The sequence below is a fragment of the Mustela nivalis genome (assembly GCF_964662115.1).
Source record: "Mustela nivalis genome assembly, chromosome: 1".
In the NCBI taxonomy this organism is placed as follows: domain Eukaryota; kingdom Metazoa; phylum Chordata; class Mammalia; order Carnivora; family Mustelidae; genus Mustela; species Mustela nivalis.
Genome location: NC_139020.1, coordinates 189,914,425 through 189,939,912, shown reverse-complemented (window position 1 = coordinate 189,939,912; position 25,488 = coordinate 189,914,425). Strand labels below are relative to the sequence as shown.

The window sequence follows — 25,488 nt, the reverse complement described above, 5'->3', positions numbered from 1 at the left end:
ATGTATGTTTGTATTTCTCTATGGTGTGGGATTGGGATTGCTGGGTCATATGGTGCATGTATTTAACTTTTTTTTTTTTTTTTTTGACAGACAGAGATCACAGGTAGGCAGAGAGGCAGGCAGGGGGTAGGGAGGAAGCAGAGAGCCCAATGTGGGGCTCGATCCCAGGACCCTGAGATCATGACCTGAGCCGAAGGCAGAGACTTTAACCCACTGAGCCACCCAGGCACCCCGCATGTATTTAACTTCTAAGAAAGTGTCAAACTGCTTTCTAGAGTGGCTGTACCATTTTTTATTCTCACCACCAGTGTATGAGAGTTCCAGCTGCTCCATATCCTCTCCAACATTTGGTAGTATAATTTGTTTGTTCTTTTTGCTTTTTTGCCATTCTGTTAGGTGTTTAGTAATATCATCATGGTGATTTTTTAAAGATTTTATTTATTTATTTGACAGAGAGAAATCACAAGTAGTCGGAGAGGCAGGCAGAGAGAGAGAGAGAGGGTAGCAGGCTCCCTGCTGAGCAGAGAGCCCGATGCGGGACTCGATCCCAGGACCCTGAGATCATGACCTGAGCCGAAGGCAGCGGCTTAACCCACTGAGCCACCCAGGCGCCCCCATCATGGTGATTTTTTAAAAAGATTTTATTTATTTATTTATTTTAAGATTTAATTTATTTATTTGACAGAGATCACAGGTAGGCAGAGAGAGAGAGAAAGGAAGGGAAGCAGGCTCCCTGCCGAGCAGAGAGCCTGATGGAGGGCTCCATCCCAGGACGCTGGGATCATGACCCGAGCCGAAGGCAGAGGCTTAACCCACTGAGCCATCCAGGTGCCCCAAGATTTTATTTACTTATTTGAGAGAGAGACAGTGAGAGGGAGCATGAGAGGGGAGAAGGTCAGAGGGAGAAGCTGACTCCCAATGGAGCTAGGAGCCTGATGCGGGATTCAATCCCAGGAGTCCAGGATCATGACCTGAGCCAAAGGCAGTTGCTTAACCAACTGAGCCACCTAGCGCCCCATTATCACCGTGGTTTTAATTTGCATTTCCTAATGGCTAATGATGTTGAACATCTCTTCAACAACTCATTGGCCACTTCTATGTCATCTTTGGTGAAATACCTGTTTAAATCCCTTGCTCATTTTTTATTAGGTCATTTGAAAGTTTTTCACATATATATATATATATATATATATATATTCTGGATACAAGTTCTGTGTTGAATATCTAACTTTCAAATATTTTCTCACAGTCTGTGGCATATCTTTTCATTTTCTTAACAGTGTCTTTTGTAGAGAAAACGTCTTAAAATTTTATGAAATTCAATTCCCCAAATTTGTCTTTTATGGGTCACATTTTGGTATCTTATCTCAGAACTCTTTGCCTAACACCAGATTGCAAAGGTTTTCTTTGATGTTTCCTTCTAAAGTTTTATAGTTTTACATTTAGATCTATAATCCATTTTGAGTTAATTTGTATTTTTTTAAGATTTTATTTATTTGACAGACAGAGGTCATAAGTAGAGAGAGGCACACAGAGAGAGTGGGGAAGCAGGCTCCCCGCTGAGCAGAGAGCCCGATGGGGGGCTCTATCCTAGGACCCTGGGATCATGACCTAAGCTGAAGGCAGAGACTTGACCCACTGAGCCACCCAGGTGCCTGGAGTTAATTTGTATTTAATGTGTGAGGTTTAGGTCCTGAATTTTCTCTTTTTGCAGATGGTGTCCATTTGTTTCAACATCATTTGGTAAAAAGACCGTCTTTTCTCCATTGAGTTACCTTTGCACCTTAGTTGACTGTTTTGTGTGGGTCTATAGTTGGACTGCCTGTTCTGTTCCATTGATCTCTATGTTTATCCCTTCAATATTATACTGCCTTAATTACTTTAGCTGTGTCAAGTAGTATAAATCTTCCAACATTACTCTTCTTTTTCAAAATTGTTTTTATAATCAGCTTATCTCCACCTACAAAAAAAATAGAATTTCGATTGAAATAGTGAGGAAACTAGAACATTTTTGGATGAACTATATCCTAACTATACTGTCTTCCAACCACTTTCACAACATGTCTCTCCCTTAACTTTGTTTTCTTTGATTTCTTTCATTGGACTATTGTAGTTTTCAACTTTCAGGACTTGCACATATCTTATTAGATTTATGTCTAAGTATTTCTGTCCTTTTAGACTATTGTAAATGATGTGTAAAACTTTTTCAGTTTCCAGTTTTTTACTGCTAATATATCAAAATATAGTGGTTTCCAGTGGTTGGACATTTAATCTGCAACCTTGCTGGGGTGCCTGGGTGGCTCAGTGGGCTAAAGCCTCTGCCTTCGGCTCAGGTCATGATCCCAGGGTTCTGGGATCGAGCCCCGAATTGGGCTCTCTGCTTAGCAGGGAGCCTGCTTCCCCTCTCTCTCTGTCTGCCTCTCTGCCTGCCTCTCTGCCTACTTGTGATGGCTCTGTCAAATAAATAAATAAAATCTTAAAAAAAAAAATCTGCAACCTTGCTATATTCATTTATTATTTCTGGAAGCTTTTTTGTAGGTTCCATAGGATTGCCCACATAGGCAATTATGTTGTCTGTGAAAGAGATGATTTTTCATGTGGGTCTTTAATCCTATATTTCAGGCAAATAAATATAGAGCTAAAGCAAATGTGACAAATGACAAGAGCTGTGGCATCTAAGTGGTGAGTATGTGGAAATTCATTGCAGTATTCTTTCACCTGTTATGTATGTTTGAAAGTTTTTCATGATAAATTTGGGGGGGAAGGGAAAGTGAGTGTTCCACCTGTCCCTGTCTCTCTTGTGATGTCTCCCCCCACCCCCAACCCAGGGGCAAGCACCCTTAGTGGTTTCCTGCTTCTTTTTAGGGGTTCTGAAGGGGATATTATGGGTGTGTACACATGCACGCGCTCGTACGCACACGCATCGGTCCATAGGATTATTTCTGATACTGCTGATAGAATTTAGTTTCTGTAAGTTCTAGAAGCAGAGCTGTTGAGGAAAAGCCATCCGGGTGAATTCCCCCAGTCCCTTCCCCAGGTGGCGGTGACTATTTCAGTACCCAGGCTCAGCCCTAGAGGGCGCCCGCTCCCCTTGAGTGGCCGTAGCAAGCCGCAGAAGGCGCGGAAGCCACTGTGTCAGGCCAGCCATGTGACTCGTGAAACGTGAGGCCTCCAAAAGTGTAAAGACGTCTGTTTTCCGGCCTTAGCCACATTTTCTGTGGGTTGCAAAACTCAGACTATGAGCCCACATTTTGGCTTCGCCGCAGCAAAGGCTGAAAGAGGGGAAGGTTGCCCAGAAAGCTTCACCCACATGCTGTACCGTGAACTTTTAAAGGATGGATACGGCGCCCCATTTCCAGGAGCTGTGTAGCATCCTAAACATTTTGACGCTGATTACTTAACTAGATTAAAAAGATGTTTTTTGGCTGAAGGAAAGCCATTTTGTTCAATACGTTAGCACCTATTTATAATACTGTGTTGGAAGATGTCTCTGAATTAATAACACCAGTCTTATTCTATGTGTAGTTGTTATTTTTAGGTGGACAGAATTTCACATTTTCTCTGGATCTGTGTAAAAATGAACTGTATTATAATAGTGAGTGTATAACTTTAAAACTGCACTTAAGTCGGGGTGCTTGACTGGTTCAGTCCCTAGAGCATGAGACTCTTGATCTGGAGGTTGTTGGGTCAAGCCACCCATTGGTGGAGAGATTACTTAAATTCTTTAAAAAAAAATCTATTTAAGGGGCTCCTGGGTGGCTCTGTCAGTTAAGCGTCTGCCTTCAGCTTAGGTTGTGATCCCTGGGTCCTGCGATCAGGTTCTTCCAGCCACAGAGGGCTCCTTGCTCAGAGAGAGCCCGCTTTGCCTCCCCACCTCTACCCTTCCTCCCACTTGCGCTCACTCTCTCTCACTCCCTCTATCCCTAATAAATGACTATTTTAAAAAAATTTAAGAATGTATTTAAATCAATACCAATAGATAAATAACAAGCTTAAGTTAATAAAATAGAAATGTTTTATTTATTTATTTACTGCTCAGAAAAGTTTGCTGACTGAATGTAACAGCTCAGTTCCAGGTAATGAAAGAACAATTATCAGTTGCAGTGTCTTTCTAGGTATTTACAGTAGAATTATCCTGGCTCTGTTCTAATTGTTGCTTTGATTTAAAAAGTGCTATAGTACTCCCCTCATGGTAAAGGAATGAATGTAACAGTCTTTCCTTTCTTTTTGTTTGTTATTTTGTTTTTAATTTTTAGCTGTTACTGCTTTTATCTTAAAAAAAAAAAAGATTTTATTTATTTATTTGACAGACAGAGATCACAAGCAGGCAGAGCAACAGGCAGAGAGAGGGGGGAAATAGGCTCCCCACTGAGCAGAGAGCCCGATGTGGGGATCGATCCCAAGACCCTGAGATCATGACCTGAGCTGAAGGCAGAGGCTTAACCCATTGAGCCACCCAGGCACCCCTGCTTTTATCTTTTTTTAATGTTGAATATGTACAACTTGAAGTAGACTAAAAACTTTTGCCATTAAGAATGTGTGCATAAAGATCTATTTTCAGAAATGAAGCTTCTTGAAAACAATTTATATGTTGCTTAAAAAACAGAATAATATAGCAATACAGTATAATTGTTAAGAAAACCAGTTTGGGGGGCACCTGAGTGGCTCAGTTGGTTAAGCGACTGCCTTCTGCTGAGGTCATGATCCCAGAGTCACAGGATCGAGTCCCACATCGGGCTCCCTGCTCAACAGGGAGTCTGCTTCTCCCTCTGACCCTTTCCCCTCTCATGCTGTCTTTCTTAGTCTCTAAGTAAATAAACAAAATCTTAAAAAAAAAAAAAAAAGAAAAGAAAACCAGTTTTGCCACTTCAAAGACTTTGTATTACAAACATAGTCATAAAAGGAATGGATGAAATTTATGTATAAGGTGATATGTGGATATTTAGAATAATGACAATTTACAATGGCAAAAGATGGAAATAAACATTCAGGGCTTAGATGAGAAAATAGATATGGTACAGACATGAATATTATGAAGCTGTAAAAGGCATAAAGAAGACTTCTCCATATGAGAGGCATAAGCATCCTTCTACTTGACTAGAATTTTTTTCAGACCAGTATAGAAGGGAAATTTGAGAAATCAGGTGATGCTTTCAACCATAATTTTCTTTTTTTTAAAACTTTCTATTTTGAAATAATTATATATTCACAGGAAGTTGCAAAGATAGTACAGAGAGATCCTTGAACCCTTCATCAAGTTTCGCTCAATGGTTACGGCTCTGGGAACTATAGCACAGTATCAAACCCAGGACCTGACGTTGGTAAGATGTGTGCATATGCTGCTTTATCAAGTGTGCAGAGTTGAGTGACCACCAAAACTCTTGTGTCACTGCAGAGATCTCCCTGGTACTACCCTGTAATAGTCACATGCCCACCCTTCCCTGCGCCTGGTAACTACTAATCAGGTCTCCTTTTCTAAAGTTTTGTCATTTTGAGAATTTTATATAAATGGAGTCACAACAGTAGATTGGAAGTTTTTTTGTTTGTTTGTTTTACTTAAGCACAATGCCCCTGAGATCCATTCAAGTTATTGCCTGTATCAGTAGTTTGTTCTTTTTGCAGTTAAATATTATTGCACGCAGTATGGGTGTACCATAGTTGGTTTAATCATTCACCTACTGTAGGACATTTTAGCTGTTTCCAGTTTGGGGCTATGACAAATAAAGCTACTATGTACAATCATGTACAGGTTTTTGTGTGAACATAAGTTTTCATTCCTCTGGGATAAATGCCCAGGACTGCAACTGCTGGGTTGTAGGATAAGTGTGTGCTTAGTTTTCTAGAAACTGCCAAATCATTTTCTAGAGTGCTGTACCATTTTACATTCCACAGTTTTGTTATACAAAATGCTATTGAGGGGCACCTGGATGGCTCAGTGGGTTAAAGCCTCTGCCTTCGGCTCAAGTCATGATCCCAGGATGCTGGGATCGAGCCCCATATCAGGCTCTCTGCTCAGCAGGAAGCCTGCTTCCCCCTCTCTCTCTACCTACTTGTGATTTCTCTCTCTGTGTGTCAAATAAATAAAATCTTTTAAAAAAACAAACAAACAAACGTAGGATTATTCTGAATTTAATACCTTGAATATCAGATTCAGTAAGGGTCTCTTGCTGTGAGCACACAACTTTGAAGAGTCTATACCCACTTGTAAATAAGTCCCTTACAGTTGTTGAAAGGTTCATATACTATTAAAAGACTCCCACAACAGTGAATGACTTTATTGTTTATAAAAGGTGACACATTTCTTAAATACTTAATCAGAAATACAAGATTTACAAGGTGCCTGGCTGGCTCAGTTGGTAGAGTATGCACTCTTGATCTTGGGGTCATGAGTTCAACCCCCACATTGGGTGTAGAGCTCTCTCTCTCTCTCTCCCTTTCTCTCTCTCTCTCTCTCTCACACACACACACACACAAATGCAAAATTTAGCAGGGGGAAAAAACCCTTAGAGGAAATTAAGTTTTTAAATCTGTAAAAATGCCAAAAAAGGTGCCCCCCTCAACAACCCAAAACATGGCAGCCAGATGAATGCAAAAATACTCAAAAGAGGCTTGAATTTTAAATAAACTGTTCATAATGCAAATTGGTCAGTGAGTGAAATTTATCATTAAGGTATATGGCTCTGCTCAAAGTGGTCTGTTCTTAGGGCAGAACCAAATGGCAGAACCAACTTGCCATAGGCAAGTTGGACATTATCATAGGGCTGGGTGAGAGTGAGCTTAGGTTATCTTCCTGCTTCCAGAAAGTGGGAGAGGGATTTGTGGCCTCTCTGACTTCCATAAGAGAAATCGAGGCCTGTTCCATCTGTGACTCACACAACAAAAACAGTTGACCCTTGAACAACATGAACGGCACGTGCAGGTTCAATTTTACTTATATATGGATTTTTTTTTCTGTAAAAAGAGTACAAGACTATAAATGTATCCTCTCTTATGATTTTCATATATATATATATGTATTTATATAACATAAGGTGTTGATTGGCTTTCTGTTACCAGTAAGACTTATGTCATCAGTAGGCTATTAGTAGTTAAATTTGGGGGGAGTCAAAAGTCACACTCAGATTGTCCACTGTATGGGAAGCAGTGCCTCTAACCCATGCACCGCTCAAGGGTCAAGTGTAGTAACCAACAAATGTTCATTATAGTGAATGAATAGTCAGGTAACATGATTTCCAGTCATGGTTCATTGACCATCCAGTAATGTGACTTTGCAAAAAGTTCTGTAAACCGCGCCCCTCTCCCCAGCTTGAGATTGCTCATGCATAAGGTGCCGGAGTGGAATTTAGATGGTCACTACAGTCCCTGTAAGCTCTAAGCTTTCCTGAGATTTCCCTGCTCTCAGAGCTCCTCCCATGTTGTGACCTTTCCAGTAGACTCGAGGCTAGAATGGATATAAGGAGTACCATTTTTTCTTAGAGGCTTAAAGACAACCAAGACTTTGCTATAGCAAAGGTTAATATTCTGTCTCAAAGATCCATTTCCCTAGGCTCTCTGAATGTAAATGTTAAGGTGATGAAAACAGGGGAAGCTAGGCTCTGGTTCATTTGAGTCAGAGGCGCTCACCCCACACAGTGCAGCTCTGGAGCTGAGGGCCTCTTCTGTGGCCTGGAGCTTCATAAACTCAGGTTAGGCTGTCAGCACTGATTTAAAGAGATTTGGTGGCTCAGTTTGCTTCTGGGGAAGAACTGACATTCACAGCAGGCTTGGGGGGCCAATAGTGAAACCAAAGCTGGCTCCCCACCCCACCCCACCCCTCCTGCCTTGGAGGGGCAGAGTGAGTCACCTGTTTGCACAGAAGACTTGTGGTATCAAATCCACAAATTCACAGGCCTTATGCCTTCACCACTTTAAACCAGAAAGGTGTTGCAACATAACAGCTTTAATTGCTAAACCCAAGCTGCAAACCCAAATCTTGGGATTTGATAAGAACTGGGTGGGAAAGGCTGTGAATAATGGTAGTTTTCTGCCAGGTGTATTTATTTGTTCCTCCCCTCCCTCATTTGCTTCCTTGTTTGTGCTCAAACCCAGACCACAGGCCTCTGGACAGCTGCCACTACCAGGCCCGTCAACAGATGATAGGTTGGTAGTGGCGATTACAGGTTTGCGTTCTTTTCTATTCTTTGCTGGAGTCTGTGGACCTTGTATCTACCCCAAAGTCCTGGGAACAAGCAACTCCGAATTCTTCTTGCTGTAGCTCATGTGACTCTCAGTCTACAGCTCAGGTGGACAAGCAATAAGGCTTTCTTTCCTAGAACTTCCCTCAGTGCAGGCCTCTCCCATTTTTAGCTGGTATAAAACCTCTGATTGCAGTCTTCCCTGGGCATGTCCTCCCCGTTCCTCTGCGACACATACTAAGTGTCACACTGTGCCGAGGGTGTGAGGGAGGCTAAGGTGAGGGACTGGGATGACTCTGGCTCTGGGTCTTCAGTCCCATGGTGGGTTGAGGGATCTGTTGCCCCGTCCACCTGGCCCCTGTGGCTCCAGGGTCCTCTGCTCCCTTCTTGGCATTACTGGGCCCCAGGAATCCTTCTGAGGCTGTGGCTGGCTGCACTGCCTTCCACAGGCTTTCAGACTTCAGTCGGTATTCCTGGAATCAACTCCCTTCTTGAATAAGAGGAAGGGAGAAAGGAAGATACAGGAAGAACCAACAGTGTGGATTAACAGCCTCCTGCATAATCCTGGCGGGTAGCCAGCTCTCCCTTTGCTCCAGCTCTGTGTTTGTACAGGAGAGATTATAGGCATTTATTTTTTCAAGAGGAGTAGTAAAATGACAAAAAGTAATATTCTCTAACCTCTGTAGAGTAAGTTCTGAACCCAGTATTATCTGATATAATCAGCATACTTGCCTTTTGAACTATGTACTATTTTAAAAATGTATTTATTTAGAAGAGGAGAGTGCACATGAGTGGGGAGGGAGAGGGGCAGAGAGAGAGAGAAGCTGAGCAGAGAGCTCCATGGGGGGGGGGGGGGTGTGCGCTCCATCCCAGGACCTTGAGATCATGACCTAAGCCAAAGGCAGACACTTAACCCACTGAGCCACCAGGCACCCCTGAACTAAGTACTATTATTATTTCCATTTTAAAGATGAGAGAACTGAAGCTCAGCGAGAAGCAAAATAAATTTGCTCAAGGTTACATGGCAAGTAGTGGAAAACTGGTATTTGAGGGGCGCCTGGTTGGTTCAGTCGTTAGGTGTCTACCTTCCGCTCAGGTCATAATCCCAGGGTCCCTGGGATCGAGCTCCACGTCAGACTCCTTGTTCAGCAGAAAGCCCGCTTCTCCCTCTCCAACTCACCCTGCTTGTGCTCCCTCCTTCACTGTCTCTCTCTCTCTGTCAAATAAATAAATAAAATCTTTAAACAACAACAACAACAACAACAACAACAAAAAACCCCTGGGATTTGAATCTGGGTCTTCTGACACTGGAGTCCAAATCCTTATTTATAAGCAGTGCATCTTAGATGCCTTCAAAAAAATGTCAGACCTCTAAGTCCAGTGTGGTGTTTGAAAACTCTTTTCATAGAGTTTGTACCATATTCCTGCTCTTCTCTCAGTAGGACTATAAAACAGCACCTAGCAGTTACTCCAGCTCAGTAACACTTGTTTGAATTACACATCTCATAAACAATTTTGCATTTTCAAATACTTTTGTGTCTGGTTCAGATGTGGCAGAAAAAGTGAGAGGTTGCTGGCAGTCCTGTCTTATCTAAAAGATATGAAAAAGCTTTCAGAGGCACCTGGCTGGCTCAGTTGGTAGAGCATGTTACTCCTGATCTTGGGGTTGTGAGTTCGAGCCCCATGCTGGGGGAGGACTTTACTTTAAAAAAAGAAAAAAGGGGCGCCTGGGTGGCTCAGTGGGTTAAAGCCTCTGCCTTCGGCTCTGGAGGTGGTCCCAGGGTCCTGGGATAGAGCCACGCATCGCATCGAGCTCTCTGCTCCGTGGGGAGCCTGCTTCCTCTTCTCTCTCTGCCTGCCTCTCTGCCTACTTGTGATCTCTGTCAAATAAATAAATAAAATATTTTAAAAATAAAAATAAAAAAAGAGAAAGAAAGAAAGAGAAAAAGGAGAGAGAGAGAGAGAGAGAAAGAAACCCCATCTAGTTCTGCTTAAATTTCTGTTTGTTTGCTTACTGAGACTCCTTCAACTTTTCCTTTGTTTTGACTTCCTAGCTCCCATCCAAACTCACTCAGCATGAGATGCCCTGTAGGGTTTTGGCAAGTCAGACCTGGCTTTTAAATCAGACCTGGCTTTTAAATCCTGGCTCAGACACTTGCTATTTGTGTGACCTTAGCTGGTTTGCATACCTCTCTGAGTCTCCACAAAATGCCCATTAAAAAAGAGTAATAATAAAACTACCTCTGGGATATTGAAAGTGTACATAATACTTATAGGCACTCAACTTCTAGTTTCTGGGGCGCCTGAGTGTTTCAGTGGGTTAAAGCCCCTGCCTTCAGTTCGGGTCATGGTCCCAGGGTCCTGGGATCTAGCCCCCCCCATCATCATCATCCGCTCTCTGCTCAGCAGGGAGCCTGCTTTCTCCTCTCTCTGCCTGTCAAATAAATAAAATCTTTAAAAAAAAACAAACAGGGGCACCTGGGTGGCTCAGTGGGTTAAACCGCTGCCTTCGGCTCGGGTCATGATCTCGGGGTCCTGGGATGGAGTCCCGCATCGGGCTCTCTGCTCAGCGGGGAGCCTGCTTCCTCCTCTCTCTCTCTCTGCCTGCCTCTCTGCCTACTTGTGATCTCTCTCTGTCAAATAAATAAATAAAATCTTAAAAAAACAAAACAAAACAAAACAAAAAACTTCTAGTTCCTATCTTTGTTAATTAAATCAGCCACAGCAGAACATTCTAATCCATTTAAACTTAAACTTAAGATCCTTCTGAAAACTCTTTAAGGATGTCATCCCTTTATTTGATTTACTTATTGTTATTTTCAGGGTCAGCTCTATACCCAACAGGGGGCTTGAACTCATGACCTGAAGATCCAGAGTTAGCATGCTCTACTGACTGACAACCCTTTAGTTAGATTTAGTTAGATTTAAGAATTCATGTTTACAATGCAGCTTAATGACAATGTATCAGTAGGATATTTTCAGTTGCAAGGAAAATGCTGACCCAAACTGGCACAAATAATAAGAAAATGTATCCAAAGGTGTGAGGGTTGGTTCAGTGGCTGGTGGTAGTAAGGATGTAGGTTTTCTAGCTGTTTCTCAGCTTTAGCTGTTGCTCTGCTTCAGCTTTTGCTAGAACCATCGTCCCACCTTCTCTGCCTATCTAAATTCTTCCCTCACATGGCCAAATCCCTCATCATCCAAACACGCCTTTTCTCCCTTTTCTGAATTCTGGTGGTCAGCCCGGAACCTTTGGGGCAACTCCTTTGGGCAAGCACATAGCCATACAGTCCTGTGTGTTACTGGGTTTAAATCATCAGATTCCTTTAAAAATATTTGTGATGTAAATACAAAAAGCAGCTTGACTAGAATCTCTAAATGAACATTTATCTAGCATCTAGCACATGGAAGGCATGCAATGAAAAGTGTTAGAATAGCTGTTCCTGGCTGGCTCAGTGGGGAGAGTATGTGACTTTTGGTCTCTGGGTGGTGAGTTCAAGCCCCATGTTAGACAGAGAGATTACTTTAAAAAAATGTTGGAATGGTCGATAAAACACTTGAATGGTCTTAAAATTCTGAATAGTATTTTTAAACAGCTATATACTGGTTAACATGCAGAGGATTTCAGGGCTCATAGAAATGATTTTTCTTTCTTAATGTAGGTCTCTATTTTACTGGCTTTAATAATTTGCATATACCTTTACGATTTCTGTGTTATCTATTTACTGTCTGTGTTATTACTAATATGGTTCCTTAAATTGATTTTTTTTTTTAAGATTTTATTTATTTGTCAGAGAGAGAGAGTGAGCGCACAAACAGGAGGATGACAGGCAGAAGAGGCAGAGGGAGAAGCAGGCTCCCTGCTGAGCAAGACGCCTAATGCAAAACTTAATCCCAGGACCCTGAGATCATGACCCAAGCTGAAGGCAGATGCTGGACCAACTGAGCCATCAGTTTAAAAACTGACTAGTTTTTAAAGCTGTTCTAGATCTAAGGAAGAGTGTCCGTGACACCAGTGGCTTGATGTACTAGTTATTTTTGTACATCTTAGAAAAAATACACAAGTAAGATATCAGACAGTTGTCTATGTGCCACCTAACGTTACTTCATGGGGCACACTTGGGAAACAATAATCTTGGCGTATTTACATCAGTGTATTTTAGGACTAAAAAAAACCAGTCATAATGCAAAAAAATTACTCTGGTATGTTTACTATTGCATTCTTGTACTTAAATGAACATTTAACAAAGACAAAACTAGAGACACGAAGCAGATCAGTGGTTTGCCTGTGGCTCAGGTCCAAAGTGGGGACCAACCTTGGACAGGAATCAGGGAACTTTTGGGAATGCTGGAAGAATTATAAGATTGGATAGTGGTAATGGTTGTACATCAGTGTGAATTTAGTTAAATTCATCAACCTGTGTATTTCAAACAGATACATCCTATGGTTTGTAAATTATATCTCCAAGAAGGAAGAGGAGGAAGAGAAAAAGAAAAGAAATGACCAAGCAGGAGGGAGCCTGAAGGAGGCTTCTGGAGTCCTGGTGAGATTTTGTTTCTTGATTTGGTATTGCTCACCAGCGTGTTCACTTTGTGAAAATTCATCAAGCCCTTCAATTATGCTTTGTGTACCTTCCTATATGAACATTATACCTCAGTAACAAAATTCTCTAAAAAAAGAGAGAGAAAGAGAGAGAAAAGAAAAAAAAATCAACCAAGATTTTGGGGAGGGACACCATAACTTCCCAATAAAGAGTACTTTTCTGTTTATTATTTTGTGTAATGACCTCATTCTGCCAACTTAGTTTTATGATGTGAGGGGTTTGGGTTTTATGTGTCTGAGGACAGAAAGGGTTATAAAAAGACATTTAGCTACTCACACAAGTGCTATAAGAATGTCAGCGGAAGCTATTGTTTCTTAATTATTCATAGCAATTATCAATGTGGACAATATTAAACTTGCAACCAAAATAAATGGATGTTTGAAGAGGCCTTGGTGGAACAGTCAAATCATCAGTCTCAAAATGTCCCCTCTCGCAGCCCAGTCCTGCTGCCTGCCAGAGTTTCAGTTCTATATTTATCTTTCCGAATCAGCAGTATAGCAATTAGTTATTATAATAGGAGCTACCAATTTATTGTGTGCCGACTTCACGCCAGGCACTGCGTTACCCAAGCTTTTCATCCTTTAATTTCATTGTCCCCACAAACCTGCCAAGATGTTCTTACATCACTTTACAATTGAGGAAACTGAGGCTGGGGGGCTCCTGAGTGGGTCCAAGCCCCCAGTTCTGCTAGGTGACAGCCAGAAAGCAAGCTGGGGTCCCACCCTGTGTGCTTTGCTGGGTCTCGGGACCTGACGTCAGTGACAGGAGATAAGTGACATGTGTAACAGAATTCCAAAGCCGGAATCATGGCTCTTCACGCGGTTACTATAGTTACTTCTCTCCATGATGCTCACATTTTTGCTGGGATAACAATGGATCCACTGTTAGCCATTGAGGTGTTTGAACCCCTACCTTCCTCATGAAACCCGAGGGACATTTTAATAGGTTTAAAATAGCATTCCTGCCATTTAATCAGACCTTTTATTTCAGAAGCTCCTGGAACATTAACAGATTCCACTCTGTGGCAGCTTTACCACTATTGTTTTTGCACTTTGTGTAAAACATAGGAGCTCTCTAAAGGTAATACAGCCCTATTTAAGAGAGAGACCCAAAAAACTCCTTGACAAAAGCAATGCATTAGGATGGGTGGGTGGAGGGGGTGCATGGATGCCCCGTCACTAGGTTGAGGGTTGGGGGTTGGGCATCAGAGGAAGATGTACGGAAAGAGGGGCCTTAGCTAGGGTGGGAAGGAGAGGCTATAGGACCTGGAGAGATACAGAAGAAGAGGCAGGAACTGTGCTTTGCAAGTGGATAAACAAACATATGCAGAGGAAGTGGTTTGGATTAGGAATGAGGTGGGAAGACAACCACGGCCTGAAATGTGTTATTGACAGGCATTTAGAGGCCTGAGCTGTCGGGGAGTATGAGAACTCAGAATCGGGGGTTCTCTTGCCAGCTGCCCAAGCAATGGTCAGACAGCTTTATTCCCTTTGGACTCTCAAGGCCCCTGACATTCTCAGATGGGCCACTCTGAGACACCCATGGGACTAAAAAGACAGAAGCCAGAGCTTTCTGGTCTAATGGCAGATCCATTCTCTCTAATTACAGTGTCATAATGGTGAAGAGGATGGTGACATCCAAGGACAACCACAGGGCCTCTCTCTCAACACTGGTGAGAACAAGATTCCTCCCCTTGGTTCTGTAGCTCCCAGCAGAGTTCTGGAAGCTGATTAAAGAGAAGATCAGAAATAATAGGTAATTAGGAACCTTATAAAAAGGAAAAATGCTCTCATCAAACTTACCAAAGCGTCTCCATGGCTGGGAGTGGGGGAAGCATTGAAAAGTACTGGCTGCAAGGCTCACTTGTGTCAAAGGCCTGGCCTGGAGGCTGGGGGGTATGTGTGCAGAGGGACTGGGACTGGTCCCCAGCGGTGGAGTTGGGAGGTGGTTTAGAAATACATTTCTCAACGGGGGCAGCCACTGAGCAAAAGGCTAAGGAATGCCTTTCAGCTGCCCCAGGAGAACGTCAGCTGGTGAAACCAGTAGTGCAAAGACCAAAATGGACTGAGGGCAAGAAAGGGAGAGAGACACACACAGAAGAGAAGGAGCCCACCTACAAGACAGGTGGGTGGATGAACTTCTCCACTGGCCAGTTCCTTGGCTATTCAGAATTCTCCAGGAGGGGTAGTTCGAAAGAGCTCAGGAATGTTTTGGGTCAGATAATCTGTGCAATTGGTTGCTCTAGGGTCCCTTACCTTCTGGGATCCCTAAGAGCCGTGTGGAAGGTCATTGGAATGCCACATGTGGGCTGAATGGAGGTTTAGCCCCCAGGTGGTCTGGACTTCAGTAGTTCTCTGAGCAGTGGAGGAGCACCCCACAACTTTGTAGGGCATCTCCCCACCCAGGGGATCCTCACAGTGTCTTTCTAATTTAAGACAGAGGCATACAGTCCCCCACCCCCACCCCTTTTCTGTACCCTATAGGCCCTCCCATTTGAATGCTCAAGACTGTTTTGGAAGAACCCCTGAAGGGAAAGACTGTTTCTTTTTGCATTTCTGCTCCACCAATCCTAAGGCTTCCTGAAGCTGGGGGTGAGGGTGGGTAGACAGCCCCCTGACAGAGACAAGGCAGGGGGTAGAGGTGGAGTGGGAAGAGTACCCCAGAGATTCATCCTGTGCTTTGGGCTGAGTTTTATTTGCTGGTTCCTTTTTCCATCTTGTTTACTTTCATCTCTTCTGTGCTCTTTCATTCCTTCGCTCAGTAAACCTTCCTGACCATTTCCGTGGCCAGGGTCAGTCCGAGGTGAAAACTCACTTTGAAGACTGAGACAGGTCTTCTCTGTCAAAGGAGGTCACATTCTAGGTCAGTGTCAAAACAGAGTGAGTTTTATGCTCAGTGGGGGCAGGTAGGAGTGTGGTTTGGGAGCCCAGGTTTTGGGGACCTAAGGTGGTAGCAGTGGAGATCAGGGAACTCTCCCAAAGGAGGAGGGAACTCATGCTGGTTCCTGCTGGAGGTTGTCAGATGAAATACAGGAAGGACCCTTGTATTTAATGCAATATTAATGACATAATTTTCCTAAAACAATTATTTGTTATTTATCTGAGATCCAGATTCAACTGGACGTAGTGTATTTTCATCCCTAGTTTCCTGATGAAGATATAGATAGGAGTTAGCTGAGTAAATAGAGGGACAGGAGGGAAGAGCATTCCTGCAGAGGGAACAGCATGTGCCAAGACTTGGGAGGTGAGGGGTCCCGTGCTTCCCTGGAGAAACCGAACTTTATCTAGTGGCTGGAATATGGAGTGCAAGGGGCGGGGAGGGAGGGGGTGGAGAGAATGCACCACACTGGCCCATAGTTGCTGAGTGGGTACTAAGTGCCAGGCACACTCTGCTCACACAGGGTGCTCTTCTGAGCCAGACGGACGCAGCTTCTGCTCTCAGGGAGCTCACGGTTCAGCTGAGAGGCAGTGAGGTGGGGAGAGAGTACAGGCACTGTGGAAGTTACAGCTGGGGGACATCAGCTTGGCTGGGAGGTCAAGAGATGACAATACGCTGAAGGAGGAGGAGACAGGCGTGCTGAGGGCTGCGGGAAGAATGTTCTAGACTAAGGGAATAGCCTAACGGAGGGCCTAAAGTAAAAAAATTCACAGTGGGTCCTGGATGCTGAAATGTGGCCTAAGGGGCCGGGGCGCTGAGGAGAAGAGGGGCAGAGGAAGAGCCTGGAGAAGTGGGCAGGGGCCAGATCACATTGGAGGGAATCTGGGCTGGATCCTGAAAGCAATGGGAGCCACTGAAGGAGTTTAAAGCAGGCAGGGAGACACAACCAGCTTTGTGTTCTTAAAGGTGACTCACGCAGGAGAGAAGAGGACGGATGGGTAGTGTGGGAGCAGAGAGAATGAGGGTGATGAGGGAGGGGGCCCCTGCAGATGTCCAGGGCAGACAAGTCAGTGGCTTGGAGCTGAAGAGAGGAGGAGAGATGGATCCCGGCTGCGCTGAGGAGGAAGACTTGGCAGGGCTGGGTTACCCGGCACTGGGAAGTGAGGGGGCGGGAGGAGCAGACGTGACTCAAAGCTTCTGGTTTGGACAGATGGGAGGACGGTGGCACCACTTGCTGAGCTGAGCTGGGGACTTGAGAGCTTTGGGGGTGGTAAACTGACTGGGTTCAGGTTTGCACATGAAGAAGGTGAAGAAGGTGGTGGTGGGCCATCGGAGGAGGGTGTACAGGAGGAGAGAACCAGGGGACGCCCAGCAGAGTTGGTGTTCAAAGCTTTCTTCTCACACTTGGCTGTGTGGCCTTGGTCAATGACTTCCCCTCACCTTGCCTTAGTTTCCTCATCTGTACCCTGGGATGACGTGGGTAGTCTGTCCTCGGAGTTGTCAGGGTGTGGTGAGCAACCTCCAAGATACTCCAGTCATCCCGGCCTCCTGGGACTCACTTGCTTGTGTGGCGCCCTCCCACATTGTGAGACCAAGGGACTACATGTGCGCCACTTTGAAGGCTACGATATAAAAGACACTGTGGCTTCTGAGATGCCTGGGTGGCTCAGTCAGTTAAGTGTCTGCCTCTGGCTCAGGTCATGATCCCAGGGCCTGGGATCAAGTCCCAGGTCAGGCTCCTTGCTCAGTGGAGAGTCTGCCTCTCCCTCCCCCTTTCTCCCTCCCCCTTCTTGCACTTGCTCTCTCTCAAGTGAATAAATAAAATCCTTAAAAAAAAAAAAAAGACACAGTGGCTTCTGTGTTTTCTCTCTTAGATCACTGGCACTGGGGGACACCCCAGCAGCCATGTTGTTGGGAGAGGCTCAGGTGAAGAAGAGCCTCTGCTTCCTCCTAAAAACTACCCGAGTGATCTCGGAAGTGGCTTCTGGCCCCAGCCCAGCCTTCGGCCGACAGCCCCATCTGACATCTAGACTGTAAGATTTGCTCTCCACCTAATCTGCTTCTTAATTCTTGACCCATAGAAACTGTGAGATAAGAAATGCTTTATGTTTTGAGCCCCTAAATTTGGGGTTGATTTATTATGTGGCAATAGACAACTGATCCAGAGGGCAAAAAACTTAGCACAGTGCCTGGTGCAGGGGAGGGGCCATAGAATACATAATATCTGTGGGTTGAGCTCAGGAGAGAGACTTTGGGCTGGAGGTATGGATCTGGGAATCTTTTGGCTTAGAGACAATAATGGAATCCGTGGAGGTGGCTCAGCCAGTCCACAGAGATGGGTAGACAGAAGAAGATGGCCTTGGCCAGAAACCTGGGCGAAGGGGCGGGTAAAGCAAGAGGAGGATCATTGCCATGAGTCTGAGAGGAGGAGCTGCAGAGGAAGGAGGGAAACTAGAATGGGACCTGGGAAGAGGCTGACTCCTGGTGGGTGTGGTCAAGAGCATCCCTACCTGTGGGGTGGAGGGTGCTGAGTTGGGGAGAGCTAAGGAGGTTCTTTTGGATTCAGCAACAAGGAGATTCCTGGTGGCCCCACAAGAGCTATTTAGGTGGAGAGACTGAGGCCAGACTGAATATTGTGGGTTGGGGTGTCAGTATAAACACTTTCCACCCCCAACTCCCAAACCAAGATGGTTTGCAGGAGAATTCTATAGAAAATCCAAACTACAGAAAATCACACTCTTATATAAGCTGTATAGTGAACAGACACCCATCCTTAATTGATTTTATGAGCTCATGTAGCTTTGATAGCAAAACCAGACAAGGAGAGAAGAGGGAAGGAAATTAGCAGGCATATCTCATTGTAGATATGGATGCAAAAACCCTAAATAAAATATTGACAAGTGCAATCCGGCACTATCTCAAAAAAAAAAAAAAAACCATCATAAAAGGTATGTTAATTCCACGAATGCACGGATGGTTTAATATAATAAAATCCACCACTGGATAAGGGGGAAAAAAATCTCACACTTGATAAAATTCAGCACCCATTCCTAATAAAGCAGAATAGTGCTTCCTTACCCTCATAAAAGGTATCTATCAAAAATCTATGACTAACACTCTTTTTAAAGGTAACATATTAGAAACAGTCAAGAACAAGATGGAAATGCCCAGTGTCATCATTGCTATTCAACACTGTGCTGAAGATTTTAGTCAGTGCCTTAAAACAAGGAACAGGAAATAAAGGCTGAACAGGGAGATACCAAATGTAATTGCTTCCAGACTCTATGATTATTTAACAGAGAATTCAAGAGAGGCTGTAAACTTATTAGAGCTAAAAAAGAGTCCAAGTTTGCTGGATACATTACATAAAAACCAACCACATTTCAGTAATCATCAATATATTATAAGATGTATATTTGAAAATATAATTTATAATAGTAATAAACATTTCAAGAGATATATAGGAATAGTTCTGAGAAAACAACTGACAAAATTAATTCCTCTGTTTTTAGTTGAGGAAAAGGGAAGTAACTCTTTAAAGGATACCAGCAAGCAGGGGGCAGTTCTGGATTTTCAGTGGCACCAAATCCTGAAGATCTGAGTGTTGGGTAATTTTGGTGTGTTTTTCTTTTGTAAAAATTAAAACACCTTATATTTTCTGATTATAAATTCAATATCTATGCATTCTATAAAATACGGAAAATTCAGAAATGCATTAAGAATAAACCACTAGGGGCGCCTGGGTGGCTAAGTGGGTTAAGCCGCTGCCTCCGGCTCAGGTCATGATCTCAGGGTCCTGGGATCAAGCCCCAAATCGGGCTCTCTACTCAGCAGGGAGCCTTGCTGCCCTCTCTCTCTGCCTGCCTCTCTGTCTACTTGTGATCTCTCTCTGTCAAATAAATAAAATCTTAAAAAAAAATAAAAAAGAATAAACCACTAACATCCCCATCCTAGAGAACTATGATCAATGACTTGAAATATTTTCTTCAAAATTTTTGTCTATGTATATTTTTGTTTTTTAAACATAAGATTAGAACTATACCACATATACCATTTTGTGCATGTCTTATTTTCATACACATTTCCCTGTATCCTCATCTAGTCTTTTTGAATATGATAATACAGCACTCAGTCATGTTGATGAAACATATGCCATTCATTCAATCTATCGATTTGAGTTTTCGGAGAAAAACCAAATTATCAGATTTGGCTGTGATGATCATGCGGAAAAAAGTTAAACCCCAGAGCCAATCAGGCACGTGCGAACATGAAAAACAGGTGAGTTTCTAAGGCCAGGGGTTATCCTGGTGTAGACAGGGAAAGGACAAAACCAACATCATTTACCTGGTCCTGCCTGAATCAGGACAGAGATCTGGTTAGCGGGAAGAGAATGGAATTTGGGAAGAGTCTATGCTTGCGAACCAGTTCGCTCTGAGACTTTAGGTAATTCTCTAGACTCTGCAGCCTTGGTTTCCGTAGTGGCATACCTGCACCAGCTCAACTAGGGCCAGCTTCTTTAGGCCTCAGGACCTTTGCACTGGTCATTTTCTCTGCTGAATTCAGCTCTCCCCTTCACCCCACCTGGCTGCCCATGGCGACCCTTCTGGGCTGGCTGCCTTTCCCTACCATGCCCACCAGGCCAGATGGGTGACTTTATCACAGGGTGGCTTCCCCCTAGGGTCACAGGCAGGGTGTCCAGGTCGTCTTGACCACCGCTGAGTGTGAGGCAGAGGCCCCTCCCCTTTTACACCGTTTCCTCCAACCTTATACTTCCCAAGACCTAGAATCACAACTTGTCATTATTTTGCTATTTTCTTGGGTCTTGTCTCTTCTTCTTTCATTAGGACCCCCTTCCGTCTCGGTGGCCGCTGTACATGGTCGGGGCCCTATGCGTATTCGTGAAAGAGAGAAACAGCTGTGAGCACCCGAGTGCGAGGACGCAAGGAAAACTGCCAGGGCCTGGGCTGATTCCAAACTGCGGTCGGGGGCGGGACGAAGGGGCGGGTTTCTGGACGCGGGCTCGGTGTTTTGGGGGCGGAGGCTTCGGCTTCGGGGCGGGCCTTCGGGACTGCGGCGGAGCCAGCCTGACCGCTCGGCCCAGGCTGCGCCCAGCTGAGTTCCTTCGGCCTCCTGGCCCTCTGGCCTCCCGCTCGAGCCGCCGTTAGGGGGCGCCCGCACTCGTGGCGCCGCTGCTCTGCTGGGAAGGCGCCGCCCGCGCCGGGCGGCAGGAGCCGCAACTCCGGGCGCGGGCTCAGTCGTCCGCTCTGCCACCGCCGCCGCCGCCGTCGCCGCCGCTGGGCGCAGGCTCGCTCGTCCTCGCGCTCCTGCTCTCCGGCAGCCGGCTTCTCCCGGCCGGGCCGCTGCCGCCACCGCGCAGTGAGTGGGGGCGGGCCCAGGGCTTGGGGGCCTGGGGTTCGGGGAGGGCCAGGCACAAGGAGAAGCCCGCGCGGAGCGGCCGGGGCAGCGGGGTTAAGGAGAATCCGGGCGGTGGCGGGCCGCGCGGAGGGGACCGTGGGGAGCCGGCGCGGCGCGCTTCGGGGCTGGCACGAGCCCGCGGCGGAGAATCCGCGGCGGAGCGGCGGGGCTGGGGCGGGTTCCGGGGCCCGCCCCGCGGGGACGTGCGGCTTCGGCTGACCAGAGCTCGCGACACCGGGGCGCGCCCCCTGCCCGGGCCCAGAGCATCTTGTGTCCCACGCCGGGCCGGGTTGGGGGTGGGGGCGAGCACTTTGGCTACAGGCAACAGGGAAGCACGGCCCGGACGGGGACACCTCGAGTTTTGCCCGAAAATGATTGTCTTGGGGGTGGCGCTTATTAGCCACCGTTTGCCCTAATTTAAAGGCTGTGGCAGGGCTTCTGAGCACCTCTTTAGGGCATTCCCTGCCCTCAGAGATACTCTGTGAGTGCAGCTGAGTTCTTTATGCCCGGATTTGTGTATCTTGGCGTTTTTAATGGTTGATGTCAGAGGTGATAAATGACCGTGGTAATGGGGAGCCCCTGGAGCACCTGCTGGGCTGACAGTGGTGGAGGTTGTGTCTGAGGGTGGGACCGGAGAAACGAACCAGATCCTCTTTGGATATTCTGCTGAAGTTATCATGTTTCTGTTCAAGTATAGCTGTTCTGGAACAAGTTGATAAATCCAATTTTAGGACTTTGTGATAGAAGAGGTTTGAGTGGCAGGCAGACCCGGGGTGACCTGGTTTGGCCAAGAATGTTTGGGGTAGCCCAGGTATCTCTTAACCATTTCCCCTTGACATATTTATTTCCTTCCTCTCACAAATGTCCAAGTGTGATCTCAGAATAGGAAGAAAGCTAGAGGACAGCATTTAGCACAGGCCTGAGCCCAAGACTGATATTTTCAAATGAACAAATGTGTGGCTGGGCAAAGGAAAATCTTCCTATCTGCAGGGTTGGTAGTTGGAGAGAACTTGCTGTTCAGTTGAGAACTATATTTAATGTAATGCTATAGATATTAAAGATTGAGTGGTGAGGACTGCCACAGATGCCATTCCTAAGATTTGTATGATTGAAATGTTCATAAATCCTGTTTTGCCCAAAGCATTCCTACATAAAGGAATCCTATAGTGAATCCTGTAGATCCCTTGGTGTGTCAATTTTGATATTTAAGAGTCTGTTTAAAACAGAACACACGTATTTGGATTTGGCTTTACCTTAGAGATAATCCTGAGTCATGCTTTAGGGAAGTTCCTTCTGTGATCAAGAACTCAGATGTCTGGTGGTCTCTATACAAGCCATCTTGCTCCCCTTTACCTGTAATTCTGCCTTGTGGAGTTCTGAAGAAAGGAGGACCTGGGAAGACTGGAAGCAAATTAAGAGGCTTTTTCTTCCATATTTGTCTTGTTTCCATGCCAGGGCTCTAAATTACTTGTGTTCACACTCTCAAGTTTCTCAATTTACCACAGAGATTTTGTTTATGCCACTGCCATTAGTATTTTCACGTTTGTTTAATACTCGCCAGTGTTTTCTATTCATGATCTTGCTTATTTTCTCGTATTCTGCAAAGAAGCTGGGCTTAAGGAGAAATTTCCTCAGGGTCTCATAATTAGTAAAAGAACAGAAGGGGGATACAAATCCTCACCACTAACCAGTTCTCTTTCCTCTGCACTGACCTGCATGTGACTTTGGAACCCTAGTCCTGATCTGTTACCCTGTAGGTCAGTTGTTGCCTTTGTGCTATGCCTAAATGGTATCATTATTTTGGGGAAGGTGGTATTATCCTATTTTATTTTGTAGAAACTGAGAGTAAGAGGAATCTTCTAGTTTTGTGACTATTTGTAACAGCTCTTCAGCATTAAGGTCATTTTTTCAATTTAGACCTACTTCCTCTAGACTACATGGAGACTGGAGAGAGAGAAAAAAAAATAATTAGTTTTAGGAAAAACAATCTGTTTCTGCATTGGTATGGTTAACCCTAACATGTTCTCTTTGTGTGCCTGGCTACTAGTATCAGCCTATATGTGAATGTTAACCCAAAAGATTCCTTTAGTGTCCTTTAGTTACTATAAAAAGTTTTCATTTTCAAACTCCCATGTTTCAAGAACTGAGGAATTCCATACCAAAAGTCATTTTGAAGATATGTATAGATAGAATTTATCGAGTCTTCTTTTCTGAGTGCCAGACACAAAGATTTCAAGAGAAAAACATTTTACAGGGGCTACCTGGAAACTTTGGGAAGGCAGTAGTTAGAGGTTTTTTTAATTTATCTGAGTTTGGTTGTGTGTATTCTGATGGATAGGCTGTTATACAGGAGTAGGACTTTTGCCTGAGAGAAAACTCAGTTTTAGTCTGTAGCAGAAATGGTAAACCCCGAATATTTATGTAGAATTAGCTACTTAATAACCAAAAGCTTGATTGCAGCTTTGCAATGATGAGGAGAATGGCCCTGAGTTCTTCGGTTATTCTTTAGGTTATTAACTTGTTGGGTTGTGCATTTTTCAGATTTGCTACTTGAGAAAATTGTTGGCAGTTTCTTTTAAGGCTTTTATAAATTCTTTAGTATGTGTTTTCCTTGGCTTAATTATCTGTTAAAATTACAGTCAGAATTTACACACTAGTCATAATTAACCTTTGAAGCTTAACTGTGGGTGAATTTTCAGTACTCTTTATGTTCTTTGGCAATAGTCAGCCAGTAGTTTCCACAAGAATTTTATTTTCACTGAAGGTCAGATATTTTCAGGTAGGACTGATTTTCAGGGGCCGGAACGGAAGCCTTTCTTTGAACTTTATAATTGTGCTTGGTTGCATTCACTGCCGTTTAAAATGATCTTTAATAAGGAGAGTCACTTTAAAGAAAATATTTTTTCATTGTTACCTTCATAATCTTTATTCCTGGCAAATTTTCCGGAATATTTAATTTTTCTTTGTCTTCATTAAGTAAAACAGGTCCATTTGATGTCCATTTCAAGATCGTCCTTCTGCTGCCTGTTTTGTGGTCATTTAACTTCTCATTAAGCCCTCCACTGGAGACTGTGCCAGAAGAGAGAGAAGATGAAAAGCAAACGAATCATTTTCTAATGGTTAACAGCTCTGAAAAATGATTTGTAGAAGAGATTGACATTATCCCGGAAATTCTTTAGGATTATGTTTTATTTCATTCATCTGTATTGTCTCTGAGATGTTCCTAATAGTCATCAATTTAGAAGCTGATTATCCAGCTATTGGATGACCAGGAATCTAACTGTTTTTTTTTTTGTTTTGTTTTGTTTTGTTTTGTTTTGTTTCTTGCCGTATCTGAGCATTAAGCATCTCCACAGAGGATGTCTGGAAGTAAGGAGTAGGGATAACATTTAAACTGATCAATACTTTTTTTTCCCCTTAGAGCTCTTAGTGAACGATTTGATTTTCTTGGACTGTTTAGTTATTGTTATTGGGATTGACTTATAGTAACTTCATTTTATTTTGAGTATCTGTATCTTATACAGAAGTATAGGGAGGCTTTTGGGTGCTTTTTAAGAAACATGGGCTTAAATAGATTCCCGTAATTGCTTTCTTGAATTATTAAGCTTGAGGTTTCATTACATCTTTGTATCAGAACAGAACCTGGGCCTTTGCTGTGGAACAGATTCAAAGGCATCATCTAACTTTCTTTTTATGATTGTTTAAGAAGTTATATTGTTTTGGTTTAGCAGTAAAAAAGGGGGAAAAGGATTAATAGTGGACAGACCTTGCCTAACAGCTGTAACATTGATGCTGTCTTGATTTTTTTGTGTTGTCTTTGGTCTCCCATTTCTCATTTAATCATTCGTATATTCCTGGATTAGAGTTCTTTGCTTCACTTAAGGCAGAGGACACCAGCCTTCAATCACACTAGTGAGTAGGTTCTTGCTATTTTGCCTCAGGGGAATTTTTACAAACCCATTGTGACTGCTCACTTAGACTGAGTTAACTGTTAAATTTGTAAATAAAATCCACCTGCTGGGGGGGCATCTAAAGTTAATCCTTTCAGTTTTTTATTTCTTGGATTCTGTTCTTTCAGTTTCTACCCATAGAGGGGATTTTTAGAAAGATCTAGACTAGCAGTCAGAAAATCCAAGTGTTTTTTGTTTTGTTTTTAAGATTTTATTTATTTGACAGCGAGAGAGAGAGAGAGAGAGAGAGAGACAGACAGACAGCTAGAGAGGGACCACAAGCAGGGTGAGTGGGAGAGGGAGAAGCAGGCTTCCTGCTGAGCAGGGAGCCCAATGCGAGACCCTGTGTGGGACCCCATCCCCAGGACCCTGGGATTGTGACCCGAGGTGCAGGCAGAGGCTTAACGACTGAGCCACCCAGGCGCCCTCATGCATGGCTTATGTAACAGGAATATTGTGGGAGAAAAAAAG

General features: G+C 44.2%; 1 protein-coding gene across 4 annotated transcripts in view; it reads left to right on the top strand.

Moving 5' to 3' along the window:
* KCTD6 (potassium channel tetramerization domain containing 6) overlaps positions 1-25,488 on the top strand; it is a 40,210-nt gene that overhangs the window by 9,952 nt on the left and 4,770 nt on the right. Inside the window, exons 2-4 of one of the 4 annotated variants that reach the window (XM_082739600.1) lie at positions 13,766-13,855; positions 14,384-14,447; positions 17,527-17,685. In XM_082739600.1, coding sequence (XP_082595726.1) covers positions 17,558-17,685 — 128 coding nt within the window. In that variant the 5' untranslated portion in view covers positions 13,766-13,855; positions 14,384-14,447; positions 17,527-17,557. Of the gene's footprint in view, positions 1-13,765; positions 13,856-14,383; positions 14,448-17,526; positions 17,686-19,877; positions 21,029-21,174; positions 21,549-23,988; position 25,488 lie in introns of those variants that run through there. The other 3 variants (XM_082739602.1, XM_082739604.1, XM_082739601.1) reach the window with 3 other exon arrangements.